The sequence below is a fragment of the Dendrobates tinctorius genome, unplaced genomic scaffold (assembly GCF_039654945.1).
Source record: "Dendrobates tinctorius isolate UK_male_01 unplaced genomic scaffold, ASM3965494v1 ptg000012l, whole genome shotgun sequence".
NCBI lineage: Eukaryota > Metazoa > Chordata > Amphibia > Anura > Dendrobatidae > Dendrobates > Dendrobates tinctorius.
In genome coordinates this window covers 651,812-679,218 of record NW_027361680.1, presented here as the reverse complement: position 1 = coordinate 679,218, position 27,407 = coordinate 651,812, and the positions used below count along the sequence as shown (strand labels likewise).

Below are 27,407 nucleotides of genomic sequence, written 5' to 3'. Positions count from 1 at the left end.
CAGCTGCCTGTGACCAAAGTGACGAGAGGATAATGGAGATTTTGAATCTCTGCGTACACTTTTGGACACTGGACACTTGTGGATTGTGTGAGGCCCACTGATATCTGAGCGCTATGTGACACGCTCGATGGCACAGCTGCCTGTGACCAAAGTGGCGAAAGGATAATGGAGATTTTGAATCTCTGCGTACACTTTTGTACACTGGACACTTGTAGATTGTGTGAGGCCCACTGATATCTGAGCGCTATGTGACACGCTCGATGGCACAGCTGCCTGTGACCAAAGTGACAAGAGGATAATGGAGATTTTGAATCTCTGCGTACACTTTTGGACACTGGACACTTGTAGATTGTGTGAGGCCCACTGATATCTGAGCGCTATGTGACACGCTCGATGGCACAGCTGCCTGTGACCAAAGTGACGAGAGGATAATGGAGATTTTGAATCTCTGCGTACACTTTTGGACACTGGACACTTGTGGATTGTGTGAGGCCCACTGATATCTGAGCGCTATGTGACACGCTCGATGGCACAGCTGCCTGTCACCAAAGTGACGAGAGGATAATGGAGATTTTGAATCTCTGCGTACACTTTTGGACACTGGACACTTGTGGATTGTGTGAGGCCCACTGATATCTGAGCGCTATGTGACACGCTCGATGGCACAGCTGCCTGTGACCAAAGTGACGAGAGGATAATGGAGATTTTGATTCTCTGCGTACACTTTTGGACACTGGACACTTGTAGATTGTGTGAGGCCCACTGATATCTGAGCGCTATGTGACACGCTCGATGGCACAGCTGCCTGTGACCAAAGTGACGAGAGGATAATGGAGATTTTGAATCTCTGCGTACACTTTTGGACACTGGACACTTGTGGATTGTGTGAGGCCCACTGATATCTGAGCGCTATGTGACACGCTCGATGGCACAGTTGCCTGTGACCAAAGTGACGAGAGGATAATGGAGATTTTGAATCTCTGCGTACACTTTTGGACACTGGACACTTGTAGATTGTGTGAGGCCCACTGATATCTGAGCGCTATGTGACACGCTCGATGGCACAGCTGCCTTTGATCAAAGTGACGAGAGGATAATGGAGATTTTGAATCTCTGCGTACACTTTTGGACACTGGACACTTGTGGATTGTGTGAGGCCCACTGATATCTGAGCGCTATGTGACACGCTCGATGGCACAGTTGCCTGTGACCAAAGTGACGAGAGGATAATGGAGATTTTGAATCTCTGCGTACACTTTTGGACACTGGACACTTGTAGATTGTGTGAGGCCCACTGATATCTGAGCGCTATGTGACACGCTCGATGGCACAGCTGCCTGTGACCAAAGTGACGAGAGGATAATGGAGATTTTGAATCTCTGCGTACACTTTTGGACACTGGACACTTGTGGATTGTGTGAGGCCCACTGATATCTGAGCGCTATGTGACACGCTCGATGGCACAGCTGTGACAAAAGTGACTAGAGGATAAGGGAGATTGGATTGCTTTTAAAAAAGCAGTTTGCGGTGCAGTGGGTAAACAGCAATGCCAGCGTGTCAGGAAGCCTTAGAAGGCAGCCCAACAACCAACACCACTGATACACCACAATATAGCCTCCCCTTGCACTGCACACACAGTGACTTGTGTGTTGTGCAGGCCAAATCGCTAGCAGCAGAAGCAGTTCTTTTGTCTTCTTCCCTGCCTAACGCTCTCCCTACAGAATCAGCAGCAACCTCTCCCTATACTAAGATCGGCAGAAGTAAGATGGCGGTCGGCGTGCACGCCCTTTTATACCCCCTCTGACGCCCACCAAAGCAAGCCAATCACTTGCATGCCCTTCTGAAAGATGGTGGTGACCCGTGCCTAGGTCATCACGTTGCCCACAGTGTCCGTGGATCCTGATTGGCTGAAAAAGAGCGCAAAACAAACTTTTGAAACGTGACTTTGGCGCGTAAGTCGCCGACCTCGTGGCCGACCTCATCCTAGGGTCGGGTTTCGTTTCATGAAACCCGACTTTGCCAAAAGTCGGTGACTTTTGAATTTTTTCGACCCGTTTCGCTCAACTCTACTCGTCACAACCGGAGGACTACATAAGCCTAAAACAAGAAAAGGGGAAAACTAACTGCCCCAGAGCAGACCCCAAAGGAAAGACAGCCCCCACACGTATTGACAGTGAAACAAGATGAAAACACAAACACAGGCAGGAAAATAGGTTGAGCAAACGATGGGGCCAAACTAACTAGAAAGGACAGGAAAGGAAAGACACTGTCTGCAATCTGCCAAAAACCCTACAAAAATAATGTCCAACACTTCTGATAGCAAAATTAACCCTGAAGTCACTAGACTTCTCCCTCTATATCAGCACTCTGAAATATTCTGAGACAGAGCAAAAAGAGGCCAATCTAAATAGGGACAAAAAAGGCAAATACAGATAAATAAGAGTGGAAATTCAGCACAGCCCCAGCCGGGGCTGGCTGACCACACAAAAAACTGAATAGACCAACAAAAGCAAGTGTGAACATTAGCAAAAAAACTTAGCTTGAGAAGACTGGAACAGAGCTGAAGTCCAAGACCAGAGAAGCAGACTGAATCACCAGCAACAGGATAGGGCGTCGGCTGTCATATATCCAGTCTGATACTCCAGAGATGCAATCGTTATCCTCATCATCATGTGGCAGATCACTGCCAATTAAACCAACCTCACTACCTCCTGTCACCACCAGAGGCAGAACGGAAGGAGAACTCCCAACTGGTGGAGCAGAAAATGAGTTCACAGCAGGTATGCAGACGAAAAGGACAGAGATATTCCTAATTTTTTGCAGAAAGCACGCCAAAACTTAGCCACAAACTGCACACCATGATCACACACCACATTCAGGGGTACCCCACGCAAGCGGACCATATGCTGCACAAACAATCTGGATAAGGTCTCAGCAGAAGGTAATGCGGACAGGGGTATAAAATGAGCCTGCTTTGAAAATCTGTCCACCACTACCCATACCACCATATTACCCCTGGAAGAGGGAAGATTGGTAATAAAATCCATGGACAGGTGGGTCCATGGTCTTTTGGGAACTGCCAAGGGCATCAGCTCCCCCGCCGGCCGGCTATAAGAGCTTTTAGAACGAGCGCAGACCCCTCAACCAGAAATGAATTTCTTTATATCAGAACCAAGGGTAGGCCACCAGAAGATCCTAGCCACCGCCAGTCGCGTGGCTGATATACCAGGGTGAGCACACAGCTTGGATTCGTGGAACTCTTGCAAGAGTTTAAGGCGAAGTTGCTCTGGGACAAACAACTTGCCCCCTGGCATGGCCGCAGGAGCCAGCGACTGGGCCCCCTCAATTTCCCGTTCCAATTCAGACGAGATCCCTGCTACCACCACCCCAGGGTGCAGAATGGAGGACGGTGGCTCAGGGGCAGACACAGGATGAAAATTATGAGATAAGGCGTCAGCCTTGACATTCTTTGACCCTGGACGGAATGTAATAGTAAACTGGAAACGAGAAAAAAAAGCGACCAACGGGCCTGTCTGGGCGTTAGTCTTTTAGCAGACTCAATGTATGACAAATTTTTGTGATCAGTGATCACAGTAACCGGGTGACTGGCCCCCTCCAAAAAGTGCCTCCACTCCTCAAACGCCAACTTGACCGCAAGAAGCTCTCTATTGCCTACATCATAATTTCTTTCAGCAGCAGAGAACTTCCTGGAAAAGAAAGCACATGGCCTGAGGTTGGTAAGAGTGGCAGGCCCTTGGGACAACACTGCCCCCACCCCCACCTCGTAGGCATCCACCTCCACCACAAATGGTTTGGACGGATCTGGCTGTACCAACACAAGAGCAGACATAAAACATTTTTTCAGAGTCGCAAAGGCCTCTTTTGCGAGCGAGGACCAATTTCTCACATCCGCACCTTTGCATGTTAGATCCGTGAGAGGTTTGACCACCTGCGAAAACCCCCGGATAAATTTGCGGTAATAATTGGGAACCCCAAGAAGCGCTGAAGACCCTTAAGATCTCGGGGTTGCACCCAATCCGCAATGGCCTGCACCTTCTTGGGGTCCATGCGAAAACCCTCACAGGATACAATTAATCCCAAAAAGACAATTCTTGAACACAAAATACACATTTCTCCAATTTAGCATACAGATGATTTTCTCTCAGTCTTTGGAGAACAGTTCGTACATGTTCCAGATGAGAATGCCTGTCGGAGGAGTATATCAAAATATCATCTAAGTAGATAACGACAAAACGACCAATGAGATCCGAGAATATCACATTGATGAAATTCTGAAATATGGCGGGGGCATTGGTAAGACCAAATGGCATGACTAAATTTTCAAACAGTCCCTCGGACGTGAGGAACGCAGTTTTCCATTCATCCCCCTCCCGGATCCTTATCAAATTATATGCCCCCCGAAGATCCAGTTTAGAAAACCACTTTGCCCCGATAGTTGGTTACACAAATCAGGAATCAACGGAAGGGGGTACGTATTCCGTACAGTAATCTGATTAAGCTCCCGAAAATCGAGACAGGGACGTAACCCGCCATCTTTTTTTTTTACAAAAAAGAAACCTGCCGCCACAGGTGAGACTGAAGGACGTATGTGTCCCTTGCGCAGACTTTCAGAAATGTACTCCTTCATAGCCAAGCGCTCAGGGACGGATAAATTAAACAGACGGGCTTTAGGTAATTTAGCCCCCGGGACCAGCTCGATAGCGCAGTCAAAGGGTCTATGTGGTGGTAACGTCTCGGCCTTGCTTTCAGAGAATACATCTTCGAAGTCCTTCAGGCATTCCGGAATACCTTCCAGCTCGACAGATGATACAGACACAGGTTCAACCAGCAGTGCGGATTTATCACACAACTTAAAATCATTAAACCCCCATTGAACAATCTCCCCCCGTTTACCAGTTAATAACTGGGTTATGGCATTGTAACCAGGGCATGCCCAACACCAACCCTGCAGGTAGATTGTCCAGAACCAAACAACTTAGGTTTTCCATATGAGTAGCGCCCACTCTGAGCGAAAACAAGTCAGACATAAAGAGAATTCCCTCCTTAGTGAGGGGAGAGGAGTCAATGGCCACCACCTTGATCGGAACCTTGAGCCTAACTGTCCCTATCTTGCATCGTGTGGCCAATTGGGAGTCAATGAGATCAATCGATGATCCGCAGTCCACGAAGGCTGTAGAGGGAAAAGAGCAACCGTCCACCAACAGTTCCACATGCAGTAACACTTAAGAAAATGAGGAAAAGGGTACCTGAGGGTCTGAGTAGTCTCCCCGCTGACTACCCAGATCTAGTCGTTTCCCGCCGACCGGGTCGAAGACGGGCAATCAGGACACTCCCTTTTCCAATGTCCCGTTTTACCGCAGTAAAAGCATAACTGCTTGTCCTTCCGGCATTTCCTCTCCGTATCCTTCAGGGAGAGGGCGCCTACGTCCATGAGCTCGGGGGCAGTCTCTTTTCCACTGGGGAACAATGGAGTCTCCACCTGCATCACCCCTCTGGCCCACAGCCTGCGGTCCATCTGGACGGCCTGGGTCATGGCGTCCGCGAGAGAGTTAGGTGGGGGATGTAACGCCAAGGCATCCTGCAGCCGCTCAGACAAGCCTGTGCGAAAGAGTCCTCGGAGTGCGTCGTCGTCCCAAGAAATCTCTGCGGCCCAGCGGCGGAATTCAGTACAAAACCACTCAACCGAGTATTTCCCCTGACAGACACTCATCACCATGTCCTCTGCCAATCGCAATCAGTCAGGCTCATCATAAATGTGCCCGAGGGCCTCAAAGAATGCATTCACAGACACTCTCTCAGGGGCAGTGGGAGAAAGAGAGAAAGCCCAAGCTTGTGGGGACCCTCTTAATAAAGACATAATGACCCCAACCTTCTGGTTTTCATCCCCAGAGGAACGTGGTCTCAAACTAAAAAAAAGTTTGCACCCCTCCATGAAGACCCTGAACTCCTTTTTGTTCCCAGAAAAAAAGTCAGGCAGTTTAACAGGTGGTTCCGGGGTCACCAGAACAACATCCCTCACCGCAGCCCCCGGACACCCAGCAGATAAAGCCCCACGCACTGTCTCAGAAATCTGCTGCTGAGAACGAGCTAGAGCTTGCTGCTCCAGAGATAAACCCTGAAACATCTGACTCAGATTTTTCATCTGGTCAGCCAGAGACTGTATGGGATCCATAACTCTCTGCACAAAAAAACCCCAAAAACTTAACGGTCAGTTATAATGTCAGGATCCTGCCAGCGCCGGCGTGCAGCCTCCGCTGAGCAGGGACTCACCCGCACTGTAGGAGGGCCCGGGGTCAGGTACAGCCAGAAAGTACAGATACACAGGACCTGTGGACGCTGAAGTTTAGCAAGCAGTGAAGGACCTACGGTCATGTGACTGCAAGGGGTGGGGCTTAGCATCCTCCTTTCAGAGATGGCAGTACACTATATAAAAATACTCAGAGTCAGGCAAAACGGAGGTCATACACAGAGATAGCAGTAAAGTACCAGGGATGCGACAGAACAGAAGGTCGGTGCCATGCAGGGGTCAAAACCAAACAGACATAGAAGGTACCAAGCAGAATCCAACAAGCAATATCCAGAGAACAGACCGAGTCGTACACCAAGTATCAAGCAACCAGAACACAGCACAAACACACTCAGGGGTCACCACACAATGCCAAGGGCGAAAGTATAACTGACGGGGGATGGGAGCTTCCTGGGGCAATAAGAAGCTTTCCCAGAACCAATGAGAGGCCACCATAATAAGTCCCAGGTGTGCAGGTAAGAGTCTGCACTGAGATCAAACCATTAACCCCAGAAGTGCCGGTCCACCAGCACTGGTATCATGACACGGACCTTGTTGGGCGATAATCTCTGTTTCCCCTTGCTCCCTTATGGCTGCCTTTCCGGAGAAAATAACTGTGACTTGTGGCTGAGGTACCTACAGGTGCCTCTGCCTCCAGCTTGCCAGCTGAGTCTGATGATTATTCCACTGGGCTAGGAGGCCGGTACCCCACTGCGACCTGATCCCTCCACCCAACGTTAGTCTGGGTGGAATGAGCCCCACGGGCAGTATGGTCGCTGCGCCGTGCCTCTAGGATCCCTTCTCCTCTCCAGGAGCTTCCTTCTGTCTCTTTCCTTCAGCTTTTCCAGGAAGCTGCTTGTCAGCAAGTCTGCTCCCTTTCACTTCCCCCTCAGTCTCACTCCTGACTAAACTCTCTTCTCCCGCTCTCATTCTACCAACTCCACCCAGCTCCCAACCCCTTTACTACCCAGGCAGGGTTGAGATCCTCCTCCCGTAGGGTACATCCAGGGTGCCCTGCTGCTATAGGGTGTGTTGGGTGCAGGTGTTAGAGTCCTGTGAGGTGTCCCGTCCTTTCCTGAGAATGAGGTACCACACCTCTGGTTGAGGTGCAGTACCTCTGTGGCGACTGAACCCTCAGGGAGGCCACATTAGTAATCTTTTTTAATGTGATTTTGATCACCTTCAGAGGTGCAGATTTTAGAATGGTGTCACTTTTGGGTATTTTCTATCATATAGACCCCTCAAAGAGACTTCAAATGTGATGTGGTCCCTAAAAAAAATGGTGTTGTAAAAATGAGAAATTGCTGGTCAAATTTTACCCTTATAACTTCCTAACAAAAAAAAAAAATTGGCTCCAAAATGGTGCTGATGTAAAGTAAACATGTGAGATATATTATTTATTAAGTATTTTATGTCATACAGTATATCTCTGTGATTTAAGGGCATGAAAATTCTAATTTAGAAAATTGCAAATTTTTCCAAATTTTCGCCAAATTACCATTTTTTATACAAATAAATGCAAGTCATATCGATTAAATTTTATCACTATCATGAAGTACACTATGTCATGAGAAAATATTCTCAGAATCAATGGGATCCATGGAAGCGTTCCAGAGTTATTACTTCATAAATGGACAGTAGTCAGAATTGTAAAAATTGGCCTGGTCATTAACTACCCTTGGGGGTAAAGGGGTTAAAGTATTTTCAATAAACTATGAATTTTATGATACAAATGAAGCTGGATTTACCTTTTCCTTCATTGATTGCTATTTTTGCTGCACTGCAGTCTTTCCATGCTCTGGTCTTGGAAATCTAATAGGAGAGCTGACCTTTCTATTTTCTATGTTCCTACATAGTTTGTTATGCAATTTCTCATGAGTTCAGGGATACCCTACATGTGCTCAGACACTCCTATTTGGGCAAAAGCCAGGCATTGGAAGGGAAGGAGCGCTATTTGATTTTTGGAGTGCAAAATTGTCTGGAATATATAGTGGACATCATGTCGCATTTCATGCCAGAACAGCAGAAATCCCCACAAGTGACCCCATTTTGGAAGCTACACCTCTAGAAGAATTTCTCTAGGGATGTTGTGAGTATTTTAAACTCACTATTTCACAAGATTATATAACATTGAACTGTGAAAATGAAAAGTTTTTAACACACTAAAATGGCTTTTTTAACCCCAAGTTTTTAATTTTAAAAAGGAATAATAGGATAAAATGGACCTCAAAATTTGTTACACAATGTCTCCGAAGTATGGCAATGACCCATATGTGGTTAAAAACTAACTACTTTTTAGACACAGTGCAAAACTCAGAAGAGAAGGAGCACCATATCGGAGTGCAGCTTTGTCGGGATTGATTTGAAGGTTCCATGTCACATTGGCAGAACTCTGCGGTGTCAAGATAGAAGAATCCAACCCCCAATAAGTGACCGCATTTTACAAACTAGACCTCTTAGGTCGGGGTCACACTTATGAGTGCAATGCGAAAAAATTACGCAAGTCTCTCGCTTCAATACCCAGCACTGCCGCCGGCATTTGGGTTCGGATCATTCAGCTGTATAGAAATACATGCAGCCGCACACTCCGGTCCCAAGTGCCGGCGGCAGTGCCGGTTATTGATGCAAGAGACTCGCGTGAATTTCTCACATTGCACTCATAAGTGTGACCCTGGCCTTAATGAAATCATCTAAAGGTGCATTGAGCATATTGACACAACATGTGTTTCACAAACTATTCTATCATTGAGCAGTGAAGAAAAATATATATATTTCTACCAATATAATGTTTTAGTCCCAGTTTTTGCATTTTCACATGGAAAAATTGGGTAAAAATGACCACATAATTTGCTACACAATTTTCCATGAAGGTGGCAATACCTCATATGTAGCTGCACAGTACTGTTCAGCCACGCAGCGAGACTCGGGAGTGAAGGAACAGATTTTAGTAGAATACTTTGCGGACTCCATGTACAGAGCTCGTATGTACCAGAAGAGAACACCCCCCCATCAGGTGACCCAATTTCGGAAATTACATCCCTCTGGAAATTTATCTACAGGTGTAGTGATGATTTTGGCTTTATGGATGTCTTCCAAAAATGAGCAGCAATGGATGTTGCTGAGTGAAAATGCAAATATGCCATTGTAGTGCCCATACAATGTGTGCAACTCGTGCTTCTGGAGACACACACCCTGTAAATTAGGTGGGCTCTCCTCGCTACAGTAATGCCGTACATGTGGACACTAACTGCGGTTTAGACACACTGCGACTCAGGATTAGGGGTATTTGGATTTGGCAGCGCAGATTTTGCTGGATTTCTTTTAGTAGGAGCCACTTCTCTTTTCCAGAGCATTTGTGTTATTCGTGACTTAGAAGTCCCCTATATTTTTGTTAAGATGACGAACCTGAGTGGGGACTTGTTTTTTTAGGGTTGGGTAGAAGCTTTTATTGGTGGCATATTGGGGTACAGACCATTTTGAATCCGAGTTTCTATCTAAATCTACAAAATACTTGACACGGATGAAACCCCAGAGAGAAACATTCACTAATGAGGCAACAGAGATACTCTGGACTTTCTGTGGCTTCTGTTCGGCGGTGTTTGTCTTTCAAGATGTGCACAAAACTGTAGCAGACCATGTTTTTATGCACACTTAAAAAGATGGTCACTGCTGGATCATAAGCTATATGGCATCCACAGTGGCTTCATTTGCCTCATTATAGGGAATCTTCCACCAGAGGTTCCATCTAAATCACATATTTCAGAGATTTACATGGAATCCCTGGTGTAAGAACTCAGCGCAGAGCACAGGATAAATGTGAGCAGAGCCTTACTGTGATATATGGGAGGCAGAATATACAGGTCAACAGCAGTAGAACAATTGCTTTTATTTATTCTTTACGCCATTCCTTGTACGGTTTAAGTTATTAGACAACTGTATTCTTCTGGTCGGTGCGATTACAACAATACCAGGTTTATATACTTTTTTGTTTCAGGTTGACTGTTTTCACACAATGAAACACTCTTTAAAAAAAAGGTTTTGCATCGCCATATTTTGAAAGCTATGTTTTAGCGCTGACGTTTTTCTTCGTACCATTTTTGAGCACATAACATGTTTTGATTACTTTCTATTGTGATTTTTGCTAGACAGAATGAACAAAAATCAGCAACTCAGGGATTTTTTTATGTCCTTCACCATTTGGTAATAGTGATAAGACCGCTTTACTCTTTGAGTCAGTGTTTTATCAGTTCAAGTTCAGCTACAGAGAAAGGAAGAGTGCTCTCAACATTGTCATCCTTATTTCCATATTAGGTCCGCAGAAGAGCAGAATCAAAAGAAGGTAGTACGATCCTTCAATTTCAAGTATCATTGGCAGTTCTCCTCATAGCAGACAAGTTGGGCACCTACTGAAAGAGACTTTTAAGCCAGAGTTTTAGTGTTTGCCAGACCTGGAGGTTTTGGTGAAGGAATATGTGATCAGTCAGGCTGGGACACGTTCATAAGGTATTGAAGCTGAACGAGTTTCCTTATATAGTACAGAGTGTAGTGCTGGGTGCAGTGGTCACAGCGAAACACATTGACCCTTGCGGCCCTGTACTGGGAAGATAGAGGTCCTCAGCTTAACCTGTTGTATTTCAGTAATGTTCTTCACAAGTGATGTGCCACTGTCTACAAGTGAAATATTTGTGCCTCTGTCATGTAATGCAGATGAAGAATTCAAGTGTTGTACATAGTTTCAAGATCAAGTAAACAAATTTATTTTAATAACATCTGGCTCATTCTTCATGATGACAAAGGGCTCCCAGTTGCTTTAAGATATGTCAGCATTCACCAGTCAAGAAATACCCAAGGCAAAGATTTAACCATTGGGATAGAGGAGATGCTCAATTGAAATACATATACATTTAAAATAACTTTATTTTACTAATTACTGTATTTTGTGGATTATAAGACGCCACAGATTATAAAGATGCACCCCAAATTTTGAGGAGAAAAATAGGAAAAAAAAATGTTTTCTTAATAAAATGGTGGTGCTTCTTATAATCCATGCTTCTTATTGCTTACTGGGGGGGTGGAAGCTGTGGAGAAGTGGGGTCCCAGGGTCGCTGCTGGAGGAGGCAAGAGTGGAGCGTAGCTGCAGGCCGCAGACTGGGATGAGGGGTTGTTCAGATGTGTGCCACTGCGGGTGTTCATTGGTGAGGTGGCTGTGCTGACATTTTGTGAAAGCCCCGAGCCCCGCACTTACATGGTTTACTGTGTGGTGGACTCCTGGAAAATGGCTGCCGGAGCATGCGCAGATCTCAGGACCAAGATTGATCTCCATCTGTGCATGCCCTGGCAGCCATTTTCCCGGAGTCCACTACACAGAAAACCATGTAAGTGTGGGGGCTCTGGACTTTCACAAAATGTTGTCAGAGCCCCCCCACCGCACCTTCTAACAATCACAGTGGTGCACATTGGAACACCTCCTCATCCCAGCCTGCGGCCTGCAGCAACGCTCCACTCTTGCCTCCTCCAGCAGCGACCCTGGGACCCTGCTCCACCATGGCCGGTAAGGTATATCCACATTATAAGACTCACGCCCATTTTCCCCAAAACATTTTTATAAAAAACGTATGTCTTACTATCCAAAAAATACGGTAAATAATAAAAAAATTTACAAGATTAAAAGTTTAAGAAAGGTGCAAGAATGAAAGGAGGGATAAGGGACTCCTTATAGTAATGATTGCTATATAGTAAACAATTCTATGTCATGATCAGAAAATGGAATGTTTAGCAAACAAGCCACCCAGATGAGAACAAAACAGGATCAGCAGTCCGGTAGAATCTCAGTGAAATCTCATAGAAAAAGTGCCTATAGTAGTACATTTTAATAAATACCAATAAAGACTGAACTGAGGTAGGTTCAGTTGTAATAAGAAAAACTAAATATATGCAAGTAAACTTTTTGATGTCAAAGCAAATACATACAATGCAAATAAAGATTCAGTTGGAAAACAAATGGAACTCATGGGGTTAGTGTCAACAAACCCAAGGGCTGGGTGGCATGAGAGTGGCATTCAATACCAACATTGCTGGTTTAGCATAAAAGAAAAAGAAGCCCGCATGCATCACAGTCTATGTGGATGAAGACAACATAACATCCAGTGCAGATCTCATACATGATACTCAGCACAAAGGTAAGAGCCATAAACAGTGCTAAACATCTGGCAGTGTATGAATGGTAAATAGTATAAATCATAGATAGAGATTGACAAAGGAATGAGGCACAAATTGTTTACCTGGATCCGAATAGCTAATGTTAGTGCACTAGGTATTGGCACTAGGCACTTTTTCTATGTAGCACTGAGATTCTACCGGACTGCTGATCCTGTTTTGTTCTCATTTGTGTAGCTTGTTTGCTAAATATTCCATTTTCTGATCATGACAAAGAATTGTCTACTATATAGCAATCATTACTATAAGGAGTCCCTTATCCCTCCTTTCTTTCTTGCGCCTTTCTTAAACTTTTTAATCGTGTACATTTTTTATTATTTAATTATTAAAATAAAAATATTTTAAATGTATCTGCATTTCCCAATGGTTAAATCTTTGCCTGGGATATTTCTTGACTGCTGTTTGAACTTAGGAGAGTGCACCTAATATGATAGGAGTTTTGCACGAATAAGGACTTCTATTAAGATATGACAGCATTCAGTCTGAGAGTGGCAGCAATTCAAGCAACCTTATGTGCACACACCGAGGGACATTTGTACACGGTATTTAGTGTTCCCAAGATACACTTCGGCCCGGAGCTGTTAGATGTTTATGAAATAATCTCAGTTCTGTTCTCATATGTATGTAGTGCGTTTGGTTCTGTTCCTGTATCTATGTAGTAAGTTTGGTTCTGTTTGAGTATGGAAAGTTTTCAGATCTCTTTAAATTTTTCACTCTTTGTTTCATTGCAGCCATTTGGTAAATTCAAAAAAGTTCATTTTTTTCACATTAATGTACACTCTGCACCCCATCTTGACTGAAAAAAGGAAATGTAGAAATTTTTGCAAATTAATTTAAAAAGAAAAATAGAAATATCACATGGTCATAAGTATTCAGACCCTTTGCTCAGACACTCATTTTTAAGTCACATGCTGTCCATTTCCTTGTAATCCTCTTTGAGATGGTTATACTCCTTCATTGGAGTCCAGCTGTGTTTAATAAAATTGATAGGACTTGATCTGTAAAGGCACACACCTGGCTTCCATAATCCTTAAATGGAAGAAGTTTGGGACCACAATAAGTCTTCCTAGACCTGGCCATCCAGCGAAACTGAGCAATCATGGGAGAAGAGCCTTGGTGAGAGAAGTAAAGAAGAGCCCCACGATCACTGTGGCTGAGCTCCACAAGTGCAGTAAGGAGATGGGAGAAAGTTCCACAAAGTCAACTATCACTGCAGCCCATCACCAGTCAGGCCTTTATGGCAGAGTGGCCCAACGGAAGCCTTTCCTTAGTGCAAGACATGTGAAAGCCAACATAGAGTTTGCTAAAAAACACATGAAGGACTCCGACACTGTGAGAAATAAGATTCTCTGGTCTGATGAGATGAAGATAGAACTTTTTGGTGATAATTCTAAGCGGTATGTGTGGAGAAAACCAGGCACTGCTCATCACCTGCCCAATACAATCCCAACAGTGAAACATGGTGGTGGCTACATCATGCTTTGGGGGTATTTTTCAGCTGCAGGGACAGGATGACTGGTTGCAATTGAAGGAAACATGAATGCAGTCAAGCACAGGGATATCCTGGATGAAAACCTCTTCCAGAGTGCTCTGGACCTCAAACTTGGCTGAAGGTTCACCTTCCAACAAGACAATGACTCTAAGCACACAGCTAAAATAACAAAGGAGTTGCTTAAGAACAACTCTGTGACCATTCTTGACTGGCCCAGCCAGAGCCCTGACCTAAACTCAATTTAGCATCTCTGGAAAGACCTAAAAATGGCTGTCCACCAAAGTTCACCATCCAACCTGACGGAACTCTGGAGAGGATCTGCAAGGAAGAATGGGAGAGGATCCCCACAATGCAGGTGTGAAAAACTTGTGGCATCATTCCCAAGAAGACTCATGGCTGTACTAGCACAACAGGGTGCTTCTACTCAATACTGAGCAAAGAGTCTGAATACTTCTGACCATGTGATATCTCAGTTTTTCTTTTTTAATAAATTTGCAAAAATTTCCACATTTTTGTTTTTTTTCAGCCAAGATGGGGTGCAGAGTATACATTAATGAGAAGAAATTAACTTTTTTGAATTTAACAAATGGCTGCAATGAAACAAAGAGTGAAAAATGTAAAGGAGTCTGAATACTTTCCGTACCCACTGTACACCTCGGCCCGAAGTTGTTACAGGTTTATGAAATACTAGATGGAGGGCGGTAATGTCACGATGGGGGAAGGCTTGCAGCATTGAGAATCTCCTCCCATGTGCTCACCCACCTATCCACTCTCTCTTTCCCCATGTGCTGACTTCTCCCATCAGTGCTCTCTTCTTTGACCTGTCTATCCCATGTGTTATCCCTCTTGTCTGCTGTCTCTCTCCTTCCTGTGATGTCCCATTTGAACTGTCTCCCCCCTGTGCTCTGTCTCTCTCACCCCTGTGTCTGACCATGTACAGAACATGCCACAGCTCCTGGGCAGGGGAGGAAGCAAAAGATAATACTGACATTACAGCAGGAGATCACAGAGGATACATTTTGTGAAGTAAAATATTGTTTAAAAACAGTCAGTGACATATTTTACCTTACAAAATGAATCCTCTGTGATCCCCTGCTGTAATGTCAGTATTGTCTTTGGCTTCCTCCCCTGCCCAAGAGATGTGATGTTCTCCGTACACGGTCAGACACAGACAATTTTTAAAATGAACTTTCATTCGTGGGAAATCCTCTTTAATGTGACCGGCTTCCTCTGCCTCTAGACACGTTGCACATCTGACGCCGGGATCAGCCGAATGATTCACTGCGCCTGCACAGAATTCGCGCAGGCACAGTGCGACGGTGTTCCGCTGGTGGTACCGCGCAAGAGGCTGCGTGAGTGTGAGAGTGTGTGAGTGTGAGTGAGTGAGAGTGTGTGTGTGTGAGTGTGTAGCGTATAGTGTGTGTGTGTATCTGGTGTGATGGTGTTCCTCTGATGGTACTGCGCAATAGGTTGGTACCAGCTGCAGTTTCCATATTGAGACACCCATCACTTGGGTGTCCCAATATGGCGGTCGGTGAACTTCCTCCGCTTGGAATTCTGGGATACGGTGACATCTGGACAGAACAGGAAATGAAAACATTACAAGGCAATTATATAAATAGAAGCTCAGTGCTGTTCCATATACTGTATATGAAGTAAGCTTGGTTTGGTTACTGTATCTATGGAGAAAGCTTGGATTTGTTCACATACCTATGCAGTAAGCTGCAGTATTTGATCCCTGTGGCAAACAAGACTTAATATGTGGTGGCTAAACCCTTGTTGACAAGCACAGCAGTCAGACATTTTTTTGTAGTTGATGATAAGGTTTGCGCACATGTCAGGAGGAATTTTGGTCCACTCCTCTTTATAAATCATCTCTAAATCATTAAGCTTTTTAAGCTGTCGCTTGGAAACTCGGAGCTTCATCTCCCTCCATAAGTGTTCTATGGGATTAAGATCGGGAGACTGGCTTGGCCACTCCATGACCTTAACTTGCTTCTTTATGAGTGACTCCATTGTTGCCTTGGCTGTATGTTTTGGGTCATTGTCTTGCTGGAAGACCCAGTCACAACTCATTTTTAATGTCCTGGTGGAGGGAAGGATGTTGTCACTCAGGATTTTACAGTAATGGCTCCATCCATTCTCCCATTGATGCTGTGAAATAGTCCTGTGCCCTTAGCAGAGAAACATCCCCAAAACATAATGTTCCCACCTCCATGCTTGACAGTGGGGACTGTGCTTTTTAGGTCATAGGCAGCATTTCTCTTCCTCCAAACAAGGCGAGTTAAGTTAATGCCAAAGAGATCAATTTTTGTCAAATCTGACCACAGCATCTTCTCCCAATTACTCACAGAATCATCCAGATGTTCATTGGCAAACTACAGATGAGTCTGCATATGTGCCTTCTTAACCCCTTAACGGCTGCCGATACGCCTTTTGACGGCGGTAATTAAGGGTACTTAAACCACAGCGCAGTGAATTCACGGCGCTGTGGAATAAGTAAATAGCGCCCCCCAGTGTTGGATTTTCTCTGGGGTCTCGGCTGCAGGGGGTAGCCGAGACCCCAGAGAACATGAATTGGTCAGTTTTTGCTGACCCCGCTTTTGTGATCGCCGTTATTAACACTATAACGGCGACCGCAAAAAAAAGCCGCGATTTTGCATTTAATTTCTCTTTCCTCTGATGTGATCGCACATCAGAGGAGAGAGAAAGAGGGTCCCCGATCCCCCCTGATACCTCTACGTGGTCCAGGGTCCCCTCCCGGTGGTCCTGAGTCCCGCTGGCATCCTCCGGTGGGCACCGCCATTGTAGATCCGGAGAAAATGGCGGGCGCATGCGCAGTGCGCCCGCCGGGAATCTGCAGGCTCCGGCTGGCAGATTCCATTCATTCATTTTGATCTCTATGATAAGCTATCATAGTGATCAAAATAAAAAAAATAGTACATAACCCCCCCGTTTATCACCCCCTAAGTTAGGCCAACATAACAAAATAAAGAAAATATTTTTTTTCAGTTTTCCATTAGGGTTAAGGTTAGGGCTAGGGCTAGGGTTAGGTTTAGGGCTAGGGCAAGGGTTAGGGCTAGGGTTAGGGCTAGGGTTAGGGTTAGGGTTATGGCTAGGGCTAGGGCTAGGGTTAGGGCTAGGGTTAGAATTAGGGTAAGGGCGAACTAGGATTAGGGTAAAAATTAGGATTAGTGATTAGGATTGGGATTAGGGTTAGGGTTGGGATTAGGGTTTGGGGTGTGTTGGGGTTAGAGTTGGAGCAAGAATTGAGGGGTTTCCACTATTTACCAACTTTGGGGGTCTAAAAATTGGGGTCTAAAAAAATCACTTTTGTGGAAATAAAAAAGACTTTTTATTTTCACGGCTCTGCGTTTATAAACTTCTGTGAAGCAATTGGGGGTTCAAAGTGCTCACCACACATCTAGATAAGCTCCTTGGGGGGTCTAATTTCCAAAATGGGGTCACTTGTGGGGGGTTTCCACTGTTTAGGTACATCAGGGGCTCTGCAAACGCAACATGACGCCCACAGACCATTCCATCAAAGTCTGCATTCCAATATGGCGCTCCTTCCCTTCCAAGCTCTCCCATGCACCCAAACAGTGGTTCCCCCCCACATATGGGGTATCAGAGTACTCAGGACAAATTGCACAACAACTGTGGGGGTATGATTTCGCCTGTTACCCTTGTAAAAAAAAATTTGGGGGCGAAAAGATCATTTTTGTGGATAAAAAAGGATTTTTTATTTTCACGGCTCTACATTATAAACTTCTGTGAAGCACTTGAAGGTTCAAAGTGCTCACCACACATCTAGATAAGTTCCTTAATGGGTCTAGTTTCCAAAATGGGGTCACTTGTTGGGGGTTTCCACTGTTTATGCCCATCAGGGGCTCTGCAAACTCAACATGATGCCCGCAGACCTTTCCATCATAGTCTGCATTCCAAAATGGCACTCCTTCCCTTCCAAGCTCTCCCATGCGCCCAAACAGTGGTTCCCCACCACATATGGGGTATCAGTGTACTCAGGACAAATCGCACAACAACTGTGGGGGTATGATTTCTCCTGTTACCCTTGTAAAAATAAAAATTTGGGGGCAAAAATATGATTTTTGTGGAAAAAAAAGGATTTTTTATTTTCACGGCTCTACGTTATAAACTTCTGTGAAGCACATGAAGGTTCAAAGTGCTCACCACACATCTAGTTAAGTTCCTTAAGGGGTCTAGTTTCCAAAATGGGGTCACTTGTTGGAGGTTTCCACTGTTTAGGCACATTAAGGGCTCTCCGAACGCAACATGGCATCCGATCTCAATTCCAGCCAATTCTGCGTTGAAAAATCAAATGGCGCTCCATCCCTTGCAAGCTCTTCTGTGTGCTGAAAAAGTGGTTTACCACCACATATGGGGTATCGGCATATTCAGGAGAAATTTTACAACAAATTATGTGGTTGATTTTCTCTTTTAACACTTGAGAAAATAAAAAAAATTGGTTCTGAAGCAAATTTTTGCAAAAAAAGTTAAATGTTAATTTTTTCCTTCCACATTGCTTTAGTTCCTGTGAAGCACGTAAAGGGTTAATAAAGTTCTTGAATGTGGCTTTGAGCACCTTGAGGGGTCTAGTTTTTAGAATGGTGCCCCTTTGGGGTATTTTCTTTCATGTACACCCCTCAAAATTACTTTAAATATGATGTGGTCCCTAAAAAAATGGTTTTGCAAATTTTGTTGTAAAAATGAGAAATCACTGGTCAACTTTTAACCCTTATAACTTCCTAACAAAAAAAAATTTTGCTTCCAAAATTGTGCTAATGTAAAGTACACATGTGGAAAATGTTATTTATTAAGAAATTTGTGTGACACATCTCTCTGGTTTAAGGGCATAAAAATGTAAATTTTTAAAATTGCCAAATTTTCAAAATTTTCGCCATATTTCCTTTTTTTCATAAATAAACACAAGACTTATTGAAGAAATTTTACCACTAACATGAAGTACAAGATGTCACGAAAAAACAATATCAGAATCAGCGGGATCCATTAAAGCGTTCCAGAGTTATAACCTCATAAAATGACAGTGGTCGGAATTGTAAAAATTGGCCTGGTCATTAAGCTGCAAACTGGCTCCGTCACTAAGGGTTTAAGCAGTGGGACTTTGCGGCCACTGCAGGATTTTAAACCCTTACGGCGTAATGTGTTACCAAAGGTTTTCTTGGTGACTGTGGCCCCAGCTGCCTTGAGATCATTAACAAGTTCCCCCCGTGTAGTTTTAGGTTGATCCCTCACCTTCCTCATAATCAAGGATACCCCACGAGGTTAGATTTTGCATGGTGCCCCAGATCGATGTCGATTTACAGTCATTTTGTATTTCTTCCATTTTCTTACTATTGCACCAACAGTTGTCTCCTTCTCACCCAGCATCTTACTTATGGTTTTGTAGCCCATTCCAGCTTTGTGCAGGTCTGTGATCTTCTCCCTGACCTTCTTATAAAGCTCTTTAGTCTTGCCCATGTTGTAGAGCTTAGAGTCTGACTGATTAATTGAGTGTGTGGGCAGGAGGCTTTTATAAAGGTTACTATGTAAGGCTAGGTTCACATTTGCATTCAGGAGGGCTGCAGATGGCTGCCTGCTTCCTCTTTTTTTCCTCCATGAAGCTCCACCTACGTCTGTATGCATCCTGCGTTTCCCTGTGTAGTTATCTTTAACATTGGGTACTCAGGGACATCCGCATGCAACGCATGTCCATGTGTACCCAATGTTAAAGATAGATATGCAGGGAAATGCAAGATGCATACAGAAATAGGCGGAGCATAGGCAGAGCTTCAGGGAGGAAGAAAGGAGGAAGTAAGCAGCCATCCGCAGCCCTCCTGAATGCAAATGTGAAGCCAGCTTAAGACAGCTGTCTTTAATGCAGGTAACAAGTTGATTAGGAGCATCTAACTGGCAGGGGATCAAATACTTATTTCTCACTGCAAAATACAAATAAATTTATTTAATTTATACAATGTGATTTTCTGGATTTTCTTTTTGATATTCTATCTCTCAATGTTAAAATTAACCTACCCTTAAAATTATAGATTTTTCATGTCTTTGTCAGTGGGCAAGCTTACAAAATCAGCAAGGGATCAAATACTTATTTCCCCCACTGTACATCTCAAGTCAACCTTACATACAACATCCTGTTGGGATCATGTGCTCTAGAGCAATTAAGCAAATAAATCATTCATCACCTGTCAGGCTAGATTTCTAGTAATAATACAACTAAAATACAAAAAAGTATCACTTTAATATAAGAGTAAAAACTTTATTGGCTCAGTATAATACACAGAAAATATGGAAAGAAAGAGGGGAGAAAAAACTGATTACAGATATATTCATATTGTAGGGGTTGTACTCACTTGGGTGCGATGGGAGGAAAACAGGAGGTTTGTTCCTTTAAAAGTTCATATATGTTTATTGCTTCATAAACCCCAGAAGCACAAAGAGAAAGTAATCAGCCTTTAGATCAGGCACAACAAAGTCACAATGTCCTTAGCAGGGCTTTGCTCCATCAGGCCTGTGGGCACACAGGCTGGGATATTGTCTAGTTTCAGGCTAGTTCTGGAGCCAAAAACAGAGGAGGCCTTCTCCCTCCCAACACACAGACCATATGCCAAACAACAGCCTGCATTATATGGGCTGTAACCACACCCAGAGTTGAGGTATGTGGGTAGCCTGACCAGCCCATCTCTCATAGCTACTCACAACCTGGTCCCAGATGCACCAAATGAACCACTTAGTGCTTATGTGCACTAAAGAAAATACTCAAGGTTACATCACAGAGCGCAGCCATCTCTGTGACACATACCTCCCATTGATTACATGGCCATTTGCCTCCTTACATACCTCCCATCTGCCTAAAGCCGTGGGGCTTGGCACTTTCTATTACCAGACAAGGGATTCTTGAGAGGTCATCGGCATTACCATGTAGCTTCTCTGCTCCGTGTTCTACATGGAAGTTGAAATCTTGCAGGGCTAAGAACCAGTGGGTGACCCTAGCATTTTTACCCTTTGTTTCCCTCATCCACCTGAGTGGGGCATGGTCGGATACCAATCCAAATTTATGTCATACCAGATAGTACCGTAAATATGTCCACCGCCCACTTTATGGCCAGGCACTCATTCTCTATGTCTGAATAATTCCTCTCACATGAGGAAAGCTTCCTACTCAGATAGAGAACAGGGTGCTCCTCCCCGACTGAGAAGAGACTGCTCCTAAACCAACATCTGAGGTGTCTGTTTGTAGTATAAACTCTTTCTTAAAGTCAGGGGCCACCAGAACCGGCTGTTAATCAGAGCTCCTTTCATTTTTTTTTAAATATGTCTCTGCTTCTTCAGACCATTTGACCGTTACTGATTTTGTCCCCTTAAGGAGGTCAGTCAGGGGCGCGGCCATCATGGCGACATTCAGGATGAATCTTCTGTAGTATCCCACAATCCCCAGGAAGGCTCTAACTTTTGACAGTGGTTTCGGCTATGTTTGGATTGTATATCAACAAATTGGTGAGATCCCTCACCCGATAAATATCACAAGGGGATATTCATAATATAACTAATTACACCTACAAAGATAAACGAATAACCCCAAATACAAAACCAAAATGTATGGAATAATAAAATATTTTATTGAATACTATTTAAAAAGACAAGGGATAAAACCAGCAAAATAGACAGATATAATACCATAAACATAAGGCGTTACATGGTAGACATGGGGCAAATGTAATTAAATAACATACAATCTTCATAGAACAAAGCATAAAGTGCAGTGAGCAGATACATCTGAATAAAAATACATAATATGTGAATAAGATATATATACCAGTATAAAGTGCCCAATGCCTCTCCAACTGTTGGAGAGGCATTGGGCACTTTATACTGGTATATATATCTTATTCACATATTATGTATTTTTATTCAGATGTATCTGCTCACTGCACTTTATGCTTTGTTCTATGAAGATTGTATGTTATTTAATTACATTTGCCCCATGTCTACCATGTAACGCCTTATGTTTATGGTATTATATCTGTCTATTTTGCTGGTTTTATCCCTTGTCTTTTTAAATAGTATTCAATAAAATATTTTATTATTCCATACATTTTGGTTTTGTATTTGGGGTTATTCGTTTATCTTTGTAGGTGTAATATGTTTGGATTGTGTTATCGCCATGTCCGCACGCGCTCCCCGCGCTCCTGTCTCCCAACGGGCTGGGAGAATTGGGGCGTGCCACGCTGTCACTGTGCTTCCGGCCCTGCGGCCTCCCCGGGTCTCCTGCTGTTCGCGCATGTGCAGCGCAAACTCTTAGGCTTTGGCCGTGTGCTTGCCAGGTGCTTTAGGCTACAGTCTATCCTGGCCCGGAAGCGATCTTACCGGCGTCCGGTGTCAGGTATATCAGGTGGCTTCGGCCATGCCTCAGCACCTGATTATCATTTCCTGCACTTGCCCCGTGCCGGCATTCCCTCAGGTCCCCTGTGTGTGCTCTGCTCTGTCCCTGCCCTTGTGTATCTCCTAATGCGTGCTCTGTTCTGTCTCTGTCACAGTGCACTATCCAGTGCATGCTCTGCTCTGTCCCTGTTCCTGTGCACCTCCCTGTGCATGCTCTGTTCTGTCACAGTGCACTACCCAGTGCGTGCTCTGTGTCCCTGTGCTCTTCCCAGTGCGTGCTCTGCTCTGTCCGTGCCATTGTACGTTTCCAGTGTGTGCTCTGTTTGGTCCTGTCTCCGTGCCTCTTTGTGTGCACTCTGTCCCATTTTGGATCCAGTACCCCGTGTGAACTCTGCCTTGTCCTGGATTCCGTGCCTCTCGGAGGATGAACTGTCCTGTCCTGGTGAGTACCCTGATTCTTCCGTTTCCTTCAAGCCGTCCCTCTGGCACTAGCTTTTGCAGTATACCCTCCCCTCGAGCCTGCCCATAACGGTCACTGTATAGGGGTCGGTTCCACCTGGCCAGCTCGCTCAGGGTCGGTTGGCACCGCGAGCCAGTGGGTCCACTCCAGGAGTCGCAACAGATTGGCTCCACTTTACTGATTTGGGGTTTTATATTTCCTCTCCCCACTACATATCCCAGGTGTTTTGCTTCTTCTTTCCCCAAGGCAAACTGTAACGGGTGGATTAAAAACCCTGCCTTCCTTACAGCATCCAACACCACATTGCTTATGGGGTGCAAGGATTCTATCCATAGCTTTCTGGAAGGTCGTCGGGGCCCCCTGCAGTCCAATCGGAATCTGGACATACTGGAAGCACCTGTCCGGTGTAGAAAATGCAGCCATGGGAATCTGACAATAGCCCTTCATCAAATCCAAGGTGGTTATATACCTTGCGGTCCCAAGTCTCTCGATCAGCTCATCGACATGTGGCATGGGATAAGCGTCGAACTTGGAGACTTCATTCAACTTCCGATAGTCATTGCAGAACCTCCATTCCCCATCGGTCTTCGGGACCAGGACAATTGGGCTTGATCAACCACTCTTAAATTCCCCAATTACCCTGAGTTTCAACATATGCTCCACCTCCTAGGAGATCAGTTTTCAACGGGCGTCCGGAATCCGATAAGGCTTCACGTTTACATGTGTTCTACAATCGTTGTGCACCCTGACAATTCCGAGAATAGGTCCCTGTTCTTCTGGAGCAACTTCTGGCACTGCTGTTTTTGGGCCTTCGACAGCATCTCTGCTATGGCAACACCTCCAACCTTGCCTTCTGGCTGGTCCAGCTGTCATAATCCCGTGGTGAAGTTTGGCCTGGAGCCTCGGGGGTTAACTCTGTGGCCTCGTTTTGGGCATGGGGAGGGTTTTTATAGCCACTGTGGACCTCCATCCTTTCCAGTTATACTTTAGCCCTTGGCTTAATTAAGTGACCGCTGTGCCTTTGTGCTAGTGCCATGTGCCCGCTTTTCTGCCTGATTACCTGTTTTTGACCCGGTCTGTTGCCTGTTGTGTTCTTGCCTGCTGATTCGGTACTGTGTGTCTGTTCTCCTAGTTTCTGACTTTGGCTACGTCTCTGGATATCCTCCTGTCTACGCTCATGGTACTTCTGCTGTCTGTATGGTTGTGACCCTTGGCCTGTCCCTGACATCCCTCTTGTCTAGCGCTCATCAGTGCTTCTGTTTGAGCTATACCTGCTGGTAGGATCTTTATTTCTGGCCGGCATCAATCTCTGGTCCTGCTCTCTCTGGGAGATCTGCGGCTGGCTCTGCTCCTTGGCAGTCACGTGATTCAGGTCCTGTTTGCCTGAAGAACGCATCTCCACCACTGCTGCCCCGCTCCACAGGTATCTTTGAGCATAGTTTGTTCTATTCAGGACACACACACTGACTCAGTGAGCAAGTGAAGTGTGGTGTTTCTGAGACCAGCAAGCACTGAGTTTCATCTGGCTCTCTGTCTTGCCATGGCTTGATGAGATTCCCATGGTACACCTGATATGGTTTCCATCTACCTGATTAATAAATTCTATAGTTTACATCACCAAGCTTCTCCACCACTTCATACAGTTCTTTCCATTTGGCCAAGAACTTGCTTTCCACTGTAGGAATTAGCACAAGGACTCGTTCTCCTGGATTTAACTGCCTCACTCTGGCTGACCAGTTGTAGTATGTGGCCTGAGCTTCTTGGGCCTGGAGGAGGTGTCCTTTTACGATGGTCATCACCTTTGCAATCCTTTGCTGCATCAGTGAAACGTGCTCGATGATGCTTTGGTGGGCCATGACTTTAGCTTCCCAGATTTCCTTGACCTCGCAGATGTCGGACATTCAGAAGTTTGAATATCGAGAACCCCGTAAAGGCCTGTGGAACCTCATGGATGGAGAATAATAGATACAGTAAGAGACAGTCCCAGTCTCTACCATCCTTTTCTATGGCTTTCCTCAGCATGCTCTTCCGCATTTTATTAAACCTTTCAACAAGGCCATCTGTCTGAGGATGGTACACTGAAGTCCTCAACTAGGAGATTTGCAGGACCTTGCAAAACTCCCTCATCACCTTTCTCATAAAAGGTGTTCCTTGGTCGGTCAAGATCTCCTTTGGCAAACCTGTCCATGAAAAGACATGAACCAACTCGCAGGCTATACTCTTTGCAGAGGAGTTTCTCAGGAAATTGCCTCAGGATAGCATGTGGCATAGTCCAGGATGACGAATATGTATTGATGCCCACAAGCAGATTTAACCAGCGGACTGAACAAGTCCATACCAATTCTCTCAAACAGTACTTCAATAATGGGCAACTGTACAAGGGAACTTTGAAAGTGAGAGTTGGGGGCGGTTAACTGACACGTAGGGCAGGACCTCCAATGACTTACTATTTCCCGATGACATCGACCTGAGCCAATAGAGACTCTGCGCGATCCGTTCTCTTGTTTTTTTTCCACTCCCAGATGTCCCCCCAAGATGTGTGAATGGGCCCTTTCCAACACCTTCTGTCTATAGGGCCCCAGCACTATTAGCTGTTCCATGAGCTCCTCCCTCACTTTCGTGACCAGATACAACAATTCCCCACTCATAATAAAATAGGGAAACCTTGTGTGAGCCCCCGGCTCCTGTGCAACCCCATTAATGACAGTGACATTAGGCTTCTTTCAGAGTTGGGTCCCTACGTTGAGCAGTCCTAAAATTCTCACTGGTCAACCCTAACTCCGGAATATCAGACTCAAGGGATACTTCCTCCTCCTCCCTCACAAGGACACAAAAGGGAAATCCTTCTGCCTCTGGGTGTGGTTATACCTTATTAGGGTTCACTGGTTCCCTATTCGTGCCAGCAAACTCAGAACCCTTCCCCCACAGATACCAAAATAAACAAAAGTCCCAGCCTATAATTAAAGGGTGTAACAATTTCCAAATGACACCGACCTTATGGGACTCAGTACCGTGGGACGTTTCAATGTCCACTCTGGCCATAGGGTAGTCCTTAGCATTACCATGAATGTGCAGCACACCAATGTTTCTTTCCCGGGATCAGTTGGAGTGGAAGAGTGGCCCTAACAAGGGTAACTAGACTCCTGATGTCTAGTAGCGCCATTACCTCCCACCCATTCACCTTCACAGGACAGGCTTGAGGCCCCTCGCTGGGTGTACAGTGCCCACTGCAGGCCGGATATGCATAATATGAACATCGGCGTCGTATGCTGCAGTCCATCTGCTCAGGGGTCAGGGGACAACAGGCAGCTATATGGCCTGGGCCTTGGCACTTCCAACAAACAATATCACCTGTAGGGTCCTTGGGCAACACCTGTTCTACCATCTGCGCAGGCTTATAATAATACATTTTATTTTTATAGCGCCGACATATTCCGCAGCACTTTACATTTCAGAGGGGATTTGAACAGACAATAGACATTACAGCATAACAATAATCACATACAGTAGATTATAACAAATACCAAGAGGAAAGAGGGCCCTGCTCGCAAGCTTACAGTCTATGAGGAAAGAGGTAGACATGAAAGGTGAGTGGTAACAGTTGCCCTGATTGTATGGACCAGCCATAATGTTAAGTGTGTAACAGTACAGACACAGAGGGCTAATGGATGCATAAAGCATGTGGGAACATGATACGGGAAATCTGGTTATGGTAAAACTTTTGGCTGTGCCACACAGGGATAGATTAGGTTAATGTGTTAAGGCGATAGGCCAGTCTGAATAAATGAGTTTTCAGGGCACGCTTAAAATTGTGGGAATTGGGGACTAATCGTATTGACCTGGGAAGTGCATTCCAAAGAATTGGCGCGGCACGTGTAAAGTCTTGGAGACGGGAGTGGGAGGTTCTGACTATTGAGGATGCTAACCTCAGGTCATCAGCAGAACGGAGGGTGCGGGTAGGGTGGTATACTGAAACAAGGGAGGAGATGTAGGGTGGTGCTGAGCCATGGAGGGCTTTGTGGGTGAGGGTAATAAGTTTATACTGAATTCTGGAGTGGATGGGTAGCCAGTGTAATGATTCGCACAAGGTATAGGCATCGGTGTAACGATTGGTGAGGAATATGATCCTGGCTGCAGCATTCAAGACAGATTGGAGAGGGGAGAGTTTGGTAAGAGGGAGACCGATTAGAAGAGAGTTACAATAGTCGAGACGAGAATGAATAAGAGAAACAGTAAGAGTTTTTGCAGACTCAAAAGTAAGAAAAGGTCGAATTCTAGAAATGTTTTTGAGGTGCAGATGACAAGAGCGAGCCAGTGATCGAATGTGGGGGGCAAAGGAAAGCTCGGAATCAAGTATGACCCCAAGACAGCGGGCCTGTTGCTGGGGAGTAATAGTGGAACCACCCACAGAAATAGCAATGTCGGGTATAGGTACATTAGTAGAGGGAGGAAACACCAGGAGTTCAGTCTTTGACAGGTTCAGTTTCAGATATAGTGAGGACATGATGTTAGACACA

The 27,407-nt window shown here is 45.0% G+C and overlaps 1 protein-coding gene across 5 annotated transcripts in view; it reads left to right on the top strand.

Annotated features, from left to right (window-relative positions):
- LOC141065779 (flavin-containing monooxygenase 5-like) overlaps positions 1-27,407 on the top strand; it is an 816,973-nt gene that overhangs the window by 338,382 nt on the left and 451,184 nt on the right. The window contains exon 1 of one of the 5 annotated variants that reach the window (XM_073557936.1): positions 12,403-12,486. The exons of 3 other annotated variants lie outside the window; for them this stretch is intronic. In XM_073557936.1, the coding sequence (XP_073414037.1) occupies positions 12,469-12,486 (18 nt within the window). In that variant the 5' untranslated portion in view covers positions 12,403-12,468. Of the gene's footprint in view, positions 1-12,402; positions 12,487-27,407 lie in introns of those variants that run through there. One more of the 5 variants, XM_073557938.1, reaches the window with a different exon arrangement.